Source organism: Pristis pectinata, chromosome 35, assembly GCF_009764475.1.
Source record: "Pristis pectinata isolate sPriPec2 chromosome 35, sPriPec2.1.pri, whole genome shotgun sequence".
Lineage (NCBI taxonomy): Eukaryota > Metazoa > Chordata > Chondrichthyes > Rhinopristiformes > Pristidae > Pristis > Pristis pectinata.
In genome coordinates this window covers 4,362,501-4,376,459 of record NC_067439.1, presented here as the reverse complement: position 1 = coordinate 4,376,459, position 13,959 = coordinate 4,362,501, and the positions used below count along the sequence as shown (strand labels likewise).

At 46.0% G+C, this 13,959-nt stretch overlaps 1 protein-coding gene across 1 annotated transcript in view; it reads left to right on the top strand.

Moving 5' to 3' along the window:
• The first annotated feature begins 3,821 nt into the window (after positions 1-3,821).
• The window catches only part of kptn (kaptin (actin binding protein)), a 21,480-nt gene continuing 11,342 nt past the window's right edge, over positions 3,822-13,959 (top strand). Inside the window, exons 1-7 of the mRNA XM_052044246.1 lie at positions 3,822-4,091; positions 7,528-7,610; positions 9,659-9,743; positions 10,176-10,230; positions 11,518-11,593; positions 12,042-12,115; positions 13,473-13,582. Coding sequence (XP_051900206.1) covers positions 3,860-4,091; positions 7,528-7,610; positions 9,659-9,743; positions 10,176-10,230; positions 11,518-11,593; positions 12,042-12,115; positions 13,473-13,582 — 715 coding nt within the window. The 5' untranslated portion in view covers positions 3,822-3,859. The remainder of the gene's footprint in view (positions 4,092-7,527; positions 7,611-9,658; positions 9,744-10,175; positions 10,231-11,517; positions 11,594-12,041; positions 12,116-13,472; positions 13,583-13,959) is intronic.

The window sequence follows — 13,959 nt, the reverse complement described above, 5'->3', positions numbered from 1 at the left end:
AGGCTAAATTGTGATCAAAGGCTTGGTCAAAATGAATCTTAAGGGTCAGAAATAATGGCACAAGGTGCCGTCAAGCCTGCACCAGTTCCAAGCACAGCACTCCTGTAAGCCCCACTTACCCAGTTCTGTCTATAGTCCTGCAAGTTATTTTCTTGTGACTATCTAATACTTTCAAAGACTTTGAGCATCCACTTCCTTGACATATCCTACCACTTCATGCACATGTAAACCCAGATCCCTCTGCTCCTTGGGAACTGTGCCATTTAATCTCTCTCTCCTACACACTATATCACTTTGCATGTGTTAAATTTCACCTGTCTCCTTCCTGTCCACTCAGCCAGCTTATCAGTGTCCTGGTGTAGATGGAGGATAAAAAGACAAGTTTGGGGACGAAATTTTAGGGCTAGGGCAGGTGAGGGGATGATCAGATGTGAAGGTTGAAAGGCTTCGAGAAGTTCCAGATCTTGGAGCTGTTGGGAAAACTTGGGATGAACATTTCTAAAGGGGGGGAAGCAACAATGTAGGTCAAAGCATAAAGGTGAATGGGGCTTGGAAGGGTAGGACAAAACTTGTGATTCAATGTTCTGCCACCCAGCTAAAAGGGTGTTGGAATAGTCATCTAGTGGCAACTTGAGTTTTATAGGGTACTACAGCACAGAAACAGGCCCTTTGGCCCTCCTAGTCCATGCCAACCTGATCTTCTGCCTACTCCCATCTACCTGCACCTGGACCATATTCCTCCAAACCCCTCGCATCTATGTACCTATCCAAACCTCTCTCAAATGCTCTCAGATTCCCCTTAAATATTTCACCTTTTGTCCGAAACCTATGAAATCTAGCTCTAGTCTCACCCAACCTGAGGGGAAAAAGCCTGCATGCATTCACCCTATCTATACCCCTCATAATTTTACAAAATATAAGATCTCCCCTCATTCTCTTGTGCTCCAGGGAATAAAGTCCTAACCTATTTCAACCTACCCCTGTAACTCAGGTCCTCAAGTCCTGGCAATGTCCTTGTAAATTTTCTGTGCACTCCTTCAAGCTTATTGATATCTTTTCTGTAGGTAGGTGACCAGAACCACATGAACCTCTAAATTTGGCATCACCAACATCTTACACAACTTCAACATGACATCCCAACTCCTGTACTCAATGCCCTGATTTATGAAGGCCAATGTGCCAAAAGCTCTCTTTACAACACTATCTACCTGTGATGACACTTTCAAGGAATTATGGACATGTATTCCCAGCTCCTTCTGTTCTACTGTACACCTCAGAGCCTAACCACTCACTGTGTAAGTCCTACCCTGATTTGTCCTCAAAGTGCAACACCTCACATTTGTCTGTATTAAATTCCATCTGCCATTTTTCAGCCCATTTTTTCAGCTGGTCAAGATTACGCTGCAAGCTTTGATAGCCTTCCTCGCTGTCCACTATGGCCCCAATCTTGGTGTCATCTGCAAATTTGCTGATGCAGTTTACCACATTATCAACTAAATCATGAATATAGATGATAATTATGGGCCTAGCACTAATCCCTGCAGCACACCACTAGTCACAGGCCTCCAGTCAGAGCGACAACCATCTACTACTACTCTGGCTTCTCCCACTACGCCAATGTTGAATCCAATTGGCTACTTCATCCTGAATGCCAAGCAACTTAATCTTCTGGACCAGCCTCCCATGCAGGACTTTGTCAAAGGCCTTGCTAAGGTCCATGTAGACAATGCCCACGCCTTTCCTTCATTAACCTTCCTTTAGTGGTGTGAGAAGAGTCATGAGCAAGCTCGCATGATTATTTATTACCACTTGCACATTGCTTGATTTTGTGTAATCCAATTTAAATAGTTTAATAATCACCAGTACACTAGGTGTATAAATGCCAATTCTTGCATATTTCCTGGCAACGCTCAGGTGTGGCTAATGTTTCTAACAGGTGTAAATGTTTAATTTTGTTTATTGGCATTTGAGATCCAAACTGTATTAACATTCAGCTTGCATGAACAGAGGGGGGATGAATTTTCTACCACTTTGTAAATGATGAAAAGCTGGAAATTATAGAAACAATACACAGAATTCTGTTTGTATAGATCATTAAAATATCATGGACAGATACTAACAATGAAAATGGTTAAACTTATGGGATCTGGTGCTTATAGTTGACAGACTGGAATACAGTAGAAGTTATAGCTTTACAATTCACTTCAATTCCACGTCCCACTCCCACACTGACATGTCTGTCCACGGCCTCCTCTACTGCCACGTTGAGGTCAGGTGCAGGTTGGAGGAACAACACCTCATATTCTGCCTTGGTAGTCTCCACCTGACGACCTCAACATTGATTTCTCTAACTTCCGGTAACCTCTCCCCTCTTCCCCCCCCCCTTTTGTTTTCCCTCATTCCTGAGGCCCCTTCACCCCATTTCCTTCCCTCTCCCCCACCCTCATGACCTGCCCATCTATTCCCCACATCCTTCCCTTTATTCTATGGTCTACTATCCTCTCCTACCGGATTCCTCCTTCTTCAGCCCTTTGCCTCTTCTACCCATCATCTCTCAGCTTCTTACATCCCTCCCCTCCCCCACCCACGTACCTTCCCCCTCTCACCCAGACTCACCTATCTCCTGCCAGCCTGCGCTCCTCCCCCTCCCCAACCTCCTTATTCTGGCTTCTGCCCTCTTCCTTTCCAGTCCTGATGAACATCGACAGTTTATTTCCCTCCATAGGTGTTGCCTGACCTGCTGAGTTCCTCCAGCATTTTGTGAGTATAGCTTTACAAAGCCTTGGTTAGACACCACACCTTGTAATATCTACATCTTTCCATCTTGGAGAAAGTACAGCCTATCCTTACTGAAATAATATGTAGATTCTGAGGACTAAATTGAGGAGAGATTAGACAAATTGGCAATATATTTCCATTTTATCAGCTTGTTGTGCAAAACAGCTACATAAATGCAATCTTTAACTGCTGGATTTAGATTAATGGGAGAAAATAATTGGTTTTAAATGTTGGATATTAGGTTTGCTTTGCCAATACTGCAGGAAGCTTTTGTTTTACTAATTTGGCACCATTTACAGAAATCACCAGCTCTATGATCTGGTTAACACATAGTTGACACACCAATGCAGTATTGAGGGAGTGCTGCTCTATCTGAAGTGCCATCTTTCAGATGCAACCTGTTTCGTACATTGCAGAATGAGACTGTAAACTGTTTATGGATATCCTGAGATGGCACGAGAGGTTCTTTAGAAATACAACGTGATCTTTGATCAACTGATAAGCAAAGATAGCTGAAAAATTCAAAACATCCAATGCTGACAATGAGCAAGATAACAAGTACTGGAAATATTCACCAGGTGAGGCAGCATTCTATGGAGAGAAAAACAGAATGTTTTAATTGATTATTTGTTAGATCCATGGTTAGAAAAAGACTAATTCTATCTAGAAAAAGGAATCTAATTGTTAAAAATCTGAAATTTTCAATGAGTTCTTTAAAATAGCATTATTTAACTTAAAAGTTTAAAACTTTTAAGAACTTTAAAAACTTTTAAAAACTTTTTAGATTCCTGGTGGAATCTAGTGAATTTCTCGATAAATCGTCTAATGTGGATTTTATCTGATGTTTTTGCATGTATTTATTAATATTAAGAGGTAAATGTTAAGCTGAATAAAAACAAGCCACCATCTTTAATAGGGGCAAGCATTACTTCATTTTAAGGCGACGACTACCAACACGAGGCCATCTTTGTTAGGGGCAAACGGCCCTTGGTAACGTCATGTTAAGGCGTTCCCCTTGCGGTGGAGGTCCCCCGAGTGTAAGTAGGCTGCGGATGTGCCCGAGCTGTGAGATGCTCCCGTAATGGAAGGGCCGCCGAGGAGTCTCTGTGGCTCTTGCCCCTTTGTGGAGGACAGTTTCAGCCGTCTCTCCTCGCAGAGCAACATCTACGGTCTCAGTGCCTTCCCTAAGCCGAAGGGGGGTTGCGACCTGCTGACTGCCACCCTTAAAGGGAAGGTCATCTGCTTCAGGTACCAGAACCTCCGACAGAAAATCAGGCCTGTGGCCAAGGAGGTGCAGTTCACCTACATCCCAGGTAATGGTCCGGTCTGCCGCACTCTGCACCCCCCTGCCCACCCAGTAAGGCTGCTTACCAGTGGATTCCCAGTCCAATCAATGGATTCCCAGTCACTTGTGGTCCTGCCATTGGATTCCTAGTCCCACCAGTAGATTCCCAGTCACTTGTGGTCCTGTCCCCAGATTCCTAGTCCCACCAGTAGATTCCCAGTCACTTGTGGTCCTGTCCCCAGATTCCTAGTCCCACCAGTAGATTCCCAGTCACTTGTGGTCCTGTCCCCAGATTCCCAGTCCCACCAGTAGATTCCCAGTCACTTGTGGTCCTGTCCCCAGATTCCTAGTCCCACCAGTAGATTCCCAGTCACTTGTGGTCCTGCCATTGGATTCCCAGTCCCACCAGTAGATTCCCAGTCACTTGTGGTCCTGTCCCTAGATTTCTAGTCCCACCAGTGGAGTCCAAATTACTTGTCCTGCCATTGGATTCCTAGTCCCACCAGTAGATTCCCAGTCACTTGTGGTCCTGCCATCAGACTTCTAGTCCCACCAGTAGATTCCCAAACTCATTAATAGTTTACGCTTGTGGTCCTGTCCCCAGAATCCCCTGTCCCACTGGATTCCCAATCCCATCATAGGACTCCCAGAGGATTCCACTTGTAGCCCCATCACCAGATTCCCAGGACCTCCTAATCCTAATGATTAATTTATTTTTCTTCTACCCTACCCACCCAGTCTCATCACTGAACTCCCTGTCTCATTAGTAGATTCCCGTTTTCTCCAAATCCTATCAGTGGATTTAAATCCTCAGATGAAGGGTCTCAACTCGAAATGTCGACTCTCCATTTCCCTCCTGACCTGTTGAGTTCCTCCAGGATTTTGTGTGTTGCCGCAGTGGATTTAAGTTGCAGGATTGAGTTCCTATCCTCTCTCGCCAATGGAATCCAAACTCCCCAGTACGATCACTCTGGTTCATGCCCAGTCTGCGAGCTACTTTGTACTCCCATCTGCATTGGACCCATGTAGCTTGTGTCCAGTTACTATAGTTTACCACAGACATCAACACTAATCTGCACATTGATTATTATTATTGTAATTACAATTGTGTGTGCCATCTTAATCCATCCAAAGGAACCCTAACAGCCTCCCATTTTTCCAGTGAAAGATCATCACCCGAAACATCCTACTTTTCTCTCCACAGATGCTGTCTGACTTGCTGAGCATTCCCAATATTCTCCATTTTATCTTCCAGTGTAAGATCTTATTGCTTCTTAAATGTTCCAGGGATTTTGTTTCCACATCTATATCTGGAGTTATTCCACATGTCAATATATTTTGTATGAAGAATTCTTTAATATTCTAAGTAATGTTTACTAATTTGAACCATGGTTACTGTTCCTGCTGGTTATTTAAGCGAAGTTCATTTTTTCCCTACTCTCATTAATCTTGCAGACAGTGGTGGGTTTCTCCTCCCTTTCGGGTTTTGATATTGTGGTTGGATTTGTGGCTCCTGTCTGCCTGGGAGAGCTTCCTGGCTCTTCGACTAATGCTGTGGGATTTTCTGGGTCCATCTGAGAAAAAGAGAGGTGAAAAGAGAAGAGAGATTTGATTTCTATTGCACTTTCCATGATCTATGGACATTCTGAAATGCTTGGGTATGTTTTGGAGTGTAGTCTCCATTGCATTATAGAAGACATGGAAACCAATTTTGTGTACATTCAGTTCCCACAAGCATCAGTGAGGCAGTGGGTGGCACAGTGCTGTAGCTGTGCCTCGGAGCTCCAGTGACCCAGGTACAGTTCTGACTTCCAGTACTGTCAGTGTGGAGTTTGCATGTTCTCCTCTTGACCATGGGGGTTTCCTCCAGGACCTCTGATTTCTTCCCACATCCAAAGAGGTGAGAATGTGGGGCGAACAAAAAACATTGTACTGGTGTAGGAGGGTGCTTAATAGTCAGCATGGACTCAGTGGGCAGAAGGGTCTGCGACACGGGTCGGTAGGTTAATTGGTTCACTGTAAATTATAAGTGAGTGGTAGAGTCTGGGGGGAGTTAGAAACATAGAAACGTAGAAAACCTACAGCACAATACAGGCCCTTCGGCCCACAGAGTTATGCTGAACATGTCCCTACCTTAGTAATTACTAGGCTTACCCATAGCCCTCTATTTTTCTAAGCTCCATTTACCTATCCAAAAGTCTCAAAAGACCCTATCGTATCCGCCTCCACCACCGTTGCTGGCAGCCCATTCCATGCACTCACCACTCTCTAAGTAAGAAACTTACCCCTGACATCTCTTCTGTACCTACTCCCCAGCACCTTAAACCTGTGTCCTCTTGTGGCAACCATTCCAGCCCTGGGGAAAAGCCTCTGATGATCAATGCCTCTCATCATCTTATACACCTCTATCAGGTCACCTCTCATCCTCCATCGCTCCAAGGAGAAAAGGCCGAGTTCACTCAACCTGTTTTCATAAAGCATACTCCCCAATCCAGGCAACATCCTTGTAAATCTCTTCTGCGCCCTTTCTATGGTTGATGGTAATGTGGGGGCAAATAAAAGTGAATTAGTGTAAATGGTGTTTGGGGGAAATAAAATGGTGCTTGACGGTCGGTTTAGACGGTGGCACAAAGTGCCAACTTCCATGCTGTTTGCAGTTGACCAGATCATCTATTTTAGGTGCTGGAGCAACACAAAAGCTGCTGGAGGAACTCAGCAGGTCAAGCACCATCTAGGGAGGGAAATGGACAGTCGATGTTTCGGGTCGAGACCCTGCATCTGGACTGGAAGGAAAGGGGGAGATGGCCGGTATAAAGAGGGGGAGGGAAGGGGTGGAGCAAGAGCTGGCAGGTGATAGGTGGATCCAGGTGAGGAGGGTGATAGGTGAATGAGGGCAGGAATGATGTCAGAAGTGGGGGAGGTGTTTTAGCTGCTGCTTGGGAGATAATTATAGCCCCTGATATCAGAATTAGATTTATTATCACTGAATTATGACGTGAAATTTGTTGTTTAGTGGCAACAGTAGAGTGCAAGGGTGTAAAATTACTATAAATTACAAAGATAAGTAAATAGTGCAAAAAAAAGAATAACGAGGTAGTGTTCATGGATCAGGGAGGACAGCCCAGCCTTGCATCCATCCAAGAGGCCCATGAATCCTTGGTTTGTCTTTGACCAACCGTGCAGCACCCTCTCTGCACAGGGAGCCTCGGCCTGGATTTTTGTGCTCCAGTCTCTGGAGTGGGACTTGAACCCACAGCCTTCTGAGCCAAAGGTGACCAAGTACCCCGCTGGACTGTGGCTGAGAGCAGGTCCGGGGGATGTCACAGAGTCTGGAGGTTCAAGGAGTAAGTGCGTGAGATGCAGCCTAATTAGTAACCTGGAGAGTGAAGGGGCTGGCAAGTGAGTGGGAGCTTCACGGTGCTTATCTGAGAATGTCTTCTTTCTGCTTCCTCACCTCCTTACAGTTGATGCAGAGATCGTGTCCATTGATGCTTTCAACAAATCACCCCCAAAAAGAGGTCTAGTCGTGGGAATAACCTTTATTAAGGTGAGGTCACTTGGACTGGTTAAAGGGTCATTAGAAATGCAAGGCTTTATTTAGAAAAAAGTTAGAAGTTCCCTTGCTGTTGCTTCATTTGTGATCTTTCTCAGCCAGCCTCCATGAAGTGTCGGGAGAGTGCCGCAGTGTCGAGGGTATCTGATGCTACCCTGGCCCCATCTGTCATCTTCGATGGCGACTTAAGATCCCAAGGCCATTACATAAGAACATAAGAATTAGGAGCAGGGGTAGGCCATTTGGCCTGTCGAGCCTTCTCTGCCATGCAATAAGGCTCCGCCCCACCTTCCTGCCTTTTCCGCATAACCCTTAATTCCTCTACTATGTAAAAATCTATCTAACTGTGTCTTAAATATATTTAATGACATAGCCTCTACTGCTTGCCTGGGCAGAGAATTCCACAGATTCACTACTCTCTGGGAAAAGCAGTTCCTCCTCATCTCCATCCTAAATCTGCTCCCCCGAATCTTGAGGCTATGTCCCCTAGTTCTGGTCTCACCTACCAGTGGAACCAACTTTCCTGCCTCTATGTTATCTGTCCCTTTCATAATTTTGTATGTATCTAGAAGATCCCCTCTCATTCTTCTGAATTCCAGCGAGTATAGTCCCAGGCGACTCAATCTCTCCTCATAGGCTAACCCCCTCATCTCAGGAATCAACCTGGTGAACCTCCTCTACACCGTCTCCAAAGCCAGTATACCTTTCCTCAAGTATGGAGACCAGAACTGCACGCAGTACTCCAGGTGTGGCCTCACTATGTTCAAGAAGAGCATTGGGACTCTTCCCAAGCAACATTTATCCCTAAATCAAATGATTCCAGAGGGGAAACAAAGAAAGCCTTGCATTTCTATAACACCTTTCCCATCTCTTTTCAGAGTTTTACAGTCAGTGAAAATGAAGATGTCCTTCCTCCTCTTCCCACTGTCCAGGGACTCGAGCAGTCATTCCAAGTGAAGCAGAGACTCGCTTGTACTTATTTCAAGCTAGTCCACTGCGTTCAGTGTTTACACCGTGGCCTCCTCTACATTGGAGAAACCAGATACAGATTGGGTGATTGTTTTGTGGAACATCTGCATTCAGTCCACAGGAGAGACTGTGAGCTCCCTGTTACTTGCCACCGTAATTCCTTATCCTGCTCCCACTCTGACCTGTCTGTGTGTGGCCTCCTGAGGCCCAACGTAAGCTTGAGGAACGGCACCTAATCTTCCATCTGGGCACATTGCATCCTTCAGGGCTCAATGCCAAGTCCTCCAACTTTAGGTAACTCACTCTTTCTTTCTGTCTCTATCATAATTGCCCATTTCTACCTATCCTCATTTTGGCTCAGTTTCTCTTTTTCTCCTAGTATAGTTGGGCTTCCCACCACTCAAGACCCTGCTATTAACATATAATGTACTTCTAACTGCCCCCCTTCATTAACCCATTTGGTCTCACTATCAGAGATATTCCCTTTGTTTTATCCAACCCTTCCCCACCTTCTCTCCTATTAAAAACTAACTTGCTTTTTCTCTCTTTTCCAATTTTGTCAAAGGGTCCCGGACCTGAAACGTTCACTGTTTCTCTTTCCACACACGCTGCCTGACCTGCTGAGTGTTTGCAGCATTTTCTGATTTTATTTCTGCTTCTTTTGAATTTTAGCCGCTGTTGCAATGTTGGAAATGTCGGCACGGTAGTGTAGGGTTAGCACAACGCTATTACAGTGCCAGCGACCCGGGTTCAATTCCGGCCGCTGTCTGTAAGGAGTTTGTACATTCTCCCCGTGTGTCTGCGTGGGTCTCCTCCGGTTTCCTCCCACATTCCAAAGACGTACTGGTTAGGAAGGTGTGGGCATGCTATGTTGGCGCCAGAAGAGTGGTGACACTTGCGGGCTGCCCCCAGCACATTCTCAGTAATGCTAAAAGAAGCATTTCACTGTGTGTTTCGATGTACATGTGACTAATAAATAAATGTCTTATTTTATCTTAAACACTGGAGTTCTGCCTGAGTGAAGGGCTGGGCTTCATGTCAATGAATTAACATTGCGGTGTGTTCGTCCTCAGGACTCTGGGGATAAGGCAAGTCCATTTCTCAACATTTACTGTGACTACGAGCCGGGATCGGAGTATAACTTGGACTCTATAGCACGTGAGTAAATGATAGAAAAGGGTTATTTTGTCATAATTGGTTGAACTCATTCAAGATTGCTTCACTTGTTCCCAATACCTTGGTCCAACAGAGCTTTGGTTAAACATCTCGCCCAAACAGCAGTACCTCTGACAGTGCTGCAGCCCCTCAGTGGTGCACTGGGAGTGTTGGAACTGATTTTGTGCTTCAAAGATTCAACCCTGTGACTTACTGATTGGAGAAAACTTACCCACTGAGATATGGCAGATGGCGTCTTATAGTTGGGAAAGAGATGGCCAGCTTCTTTTTCTCGGGCTGAGTGTTGAGACGGCTCCCTCACATAAAAACCTTCAGTTCCTTAATACTCAACCGCAGGTTCGTTCTGTGCTGACAGGCCTCGCCTTCAGTGGACAGTGTCAAATCCAACATTGACCCATGTTGTTGTGTTTGCAGAAAGCTGCCTGAACCTGGAGCTGCAGTTCACACCATTCCAGCTTTGCCACGTGGAGTGAGTGACTTTCTCTGACTGATTTCATGTTGCTTATTTGTGAGACATTCTTCCCACCTCAATCATGTCCCCTCAGGTGAAGAAGTGCCCCCAAACTTTAACCCAAGTAATCCACACTCTCTCTCTTGCCAAGGCCTTACCATCCACGAATAATCCTTCTACCCTGCTCCCTTCCCACAATGCTACATCAGTCTCAATCCCAGCACCCTGATCTCTCCCCGTGATCCTGTATGAATCCGAAACTAATCCCACTTTCCCACTCTCTCCCCATAAACTTGAATGAATCCCAGACTAATCCGACCACCTTCTCTCTCCCTTTTGGATGAATCCCTAATTCTTCCCACCCCCATAACCCCACATGAATCCTTAGCTAATCCAACTGCCCCACCCTCTCCCCATAATCCTAAATCAATCCAGAAGTATTCCTATGCTTTCTCTCTGTAGTCCTGTGTCAATCCCAAACTAATTTCACAATCTCCCACTCTCTCCCCTCTTCCCTAACCCAAATAAAAACCACTAGTCTATTCACTTCATTCAGCCCTATGTCAATCCCAAATTAATCCCACTATCTCCCAATAACTCCTTAAATCACTTGGAGGGGTGAGGGAAGAAAATAATTTTAAGGATCTCTCAGTCCGACAGCTGTGTGGATGAAAGTTAAGCAGCCCCTGAAGTGGTCTGGCAAACCACTCAACTGTGTTAGACCACCACAAAACGTAGCAACAACCAATCTGCTGGAGGAACTCAGCGGGTCGAGCAGCATCTGCGGGAGGAAAGGAATTGTTGATGTTTCAGGTCGAAACCCTGCATCAGGACCATTCCTTCCCCTCCTTCCACCCCCCCCCCACCCCCTCAACAGATGCTGCTCGACCCGCTGAGTTCCTCCGACAGATTGTTTGTTGCTCTAGATTCCAGCATCTGCAGTCTGTTGTGTCTCCAGCACAAAACATACACTGCAGGGGTTTAAGGTGGCAACTCACCACCGCCTTCTCAAGGTAGCTGGGGACGGTAATAAGTACCAGCCTTGCCAGCGATGCCCACGTCCTGGGAATGGGGAGGGATTGTTAACCTCAGGCTTTTGGATTACAAGTCGTCACATTCTAGCTACACCTCCTTAGCTCCTCTTAAAACATTCAAATCTCCGATGTTGAAAGCTCCAATTTCATCCACACCCTGTTTTTCAGGAGAGAGGATCCAAATGTGATTTTAAGATGATAATATTGCTGAACCTCATTAATGCACGGCCAAGTGCGACTGATCTCACCTTGTGGTTTCTCCATGATGAAGGGTTCAAGAGAGGAGACAGTACGAGACGGTGTTCCTGCTCAGTGGCCATGACCACCAGATGCACCTGTACAAAGAAGTAAGCAGCCTCCTCCTGGCTCCACGTCTGATAGAAGCTTCTTAAATTATGAGAGGTATAGACAGGGTATTCAGTCAGAATCATTTTCCCAGGGTTGAGATGTCAAATACGAGAGGACGTGCATTTAAGGTGAGAGGGGGGAAATTTAAAGGAGATGTGCGGGGCAAGTTTTTCTTTACACAGAGTGGTGGGTGCCTGGAATGGGCTGCCAGGGGTGGTGGTGGAAGGTGATACAACAGTGGTGTTTAAGAGGCTGTTAGATAGACACATGAATATGCAGGGATGGAGGGATGTGGATCATGTGCAGGCAGAAGAGATTTAATTCAATTTGGCATCGTGTTGGGCCTGTTCCTGTGCTGTACTCTTCTGTGTTCTATAAGTCCCTGCAGCACAAGTGAGAGTGTCCATCAATAATCCAAATAAGCGTTTCTTTCTCCTTCTTTCACAGAATGAAACACTGCACCAGTTTGAAGAGCAGCCAGTAGAATTCTTTTTCCCAGAGTTGACAAACTTACCCAGCCAGTAAGAATTCACCATTTAACCCTGTGTCACGTCGGGACTGTTATACAGATTTATGGGTGTCCTTGCTCCAGAGATGTGAGCACAAGAGCCGAGGCTGACACTCCAGCGCATTGCCGAGGGAATGGTGCCCAGTCAGAGGTGCTGTCTTTCTGCTGTCCGCCCACTCTGAAATAGTGGCAATGGGATCTTTTACATCCACCACAGAAGAGCCGGAGGGTTTTCCCCTGGGGTCCTGGTTGATTGTCTATCCCTCTATCAATGTCACTAAAGAGCATGTTGTTGGCTCAATGTTTCTGTTTGTGGGAGCTTGCTGTGTGAAAATTGGCTGCCACACTTCCCATACAACACTGGTTGATCTTGACAAGTAATTAGTTGGATGTAAAGTACTTCGAGGTGTCCTGAGATCATGAAAGATGCAAAATTCTTAATGTCTGGGATTACTGTACCTAGGATGTGCAAAGACACTGGAAATAGGAGCTATGTTTTATTTTCATACAACATAGAAGGAGGCTGTTTGACCCATCGAGTCTATGCCAGCTCACAGAACGATCCCATTCTGGTGGTGTAGCAGTTAGTGTAACGCTTTACAGCACCAGCGACCCAGGTGCAATTCCGGCCGCTGTCTGTAAGGAGTTTGTACGTTCTCCCCGTGTCTGCGTGGGTTTCCTCCGGGTGCTCCGGTTTCCTCCCATGTTCCAAAGACGTACGGATAAGGAAGTTGTGGTCATGCTATGTTGGCGCCAGAAGCGTGGCGAGACTTGCGGGCTGCCCCCAGAACACTCTATGCAGAAGATGCGTTTCACTGTGTGTTTCGATTTACATGTGACTAATAAAGAGATCTTAAACCATTCTCCCCACATTCCCATTAGTTCTACCACTCACACATTCGGAGCAATTTACAGCAGCCAATTAACACACCAACCTGCACACCTTTGGGATGTGGGAGGAAACTGGAGCACCCGAGGGAAACCCACGCGGTCACAGGGGGAACGTGCAAACACGGACAGCACCAGAGGTCAGAATCAAACCCGGGTCACTGGAGCTATGAGGCAGCAGCTCTACTAGTTGCGACACTGTGCCCCCCACGCCCCCCCCCCACCCCTGATGTTCCCTGTGCTGCCTTTATGTCCATACTAAAGTGATCTCCTAACGTGATAAGCTACAGCTCCCATCAGGTCCTCTGTGCTGGAAGGCTATTTCTGAAAATGTTCAGAATTATCTCGAGCCTTTGTTGAGAAGTGTTGAGAATCAGATTCTTACGTTAACTCCCGCACATTGCGTACTGGATTTCACAGAGAGTGTTTGATGTGTAGTCACTGGTGCCTTGGTTGTTAAGCACTGGATCTGATCGTTACAGTGTCCTCTGGCTCGATGTTGTCAACATTCCAGACTCCACCAGGCGCCTGACTGCTTTCGGCTGTCAGAATGGATTTGTGCGAGTTTCCCATGTGGATCAGGAATCTAAAGGTGAGAACCATCACATTGTGTGTTGCAGGAGTTTACTGATCCCCTCTGCGACTCTCAGCCCTGCCCGGCACAGCCTTGCCTTCAGTTCCTTAGTCCTGGAATTCCTTTCCTAAACTCTTCAACTCCCTACTATTCCCACTTTAAACTAGTCCACAGAAGCTGTACCTTTGGTGAAGCTGTTGGTCATCTTGTTGGCCTTAATCCATTTCTGTGCAGTCTCACCTGTGAACTGTTGTGACCGCTTGTTAATGATGCTACAGTGTTGTGGCTGGATCTTGCTGGCTCTCCCATCTTACCTAATTCAAATGGCTGTCTATTTATCCCCTTCTTTCTCTCAAACCCCTCTCTCTCTCTTTCAAACCCCCCTCTCTCTCTCT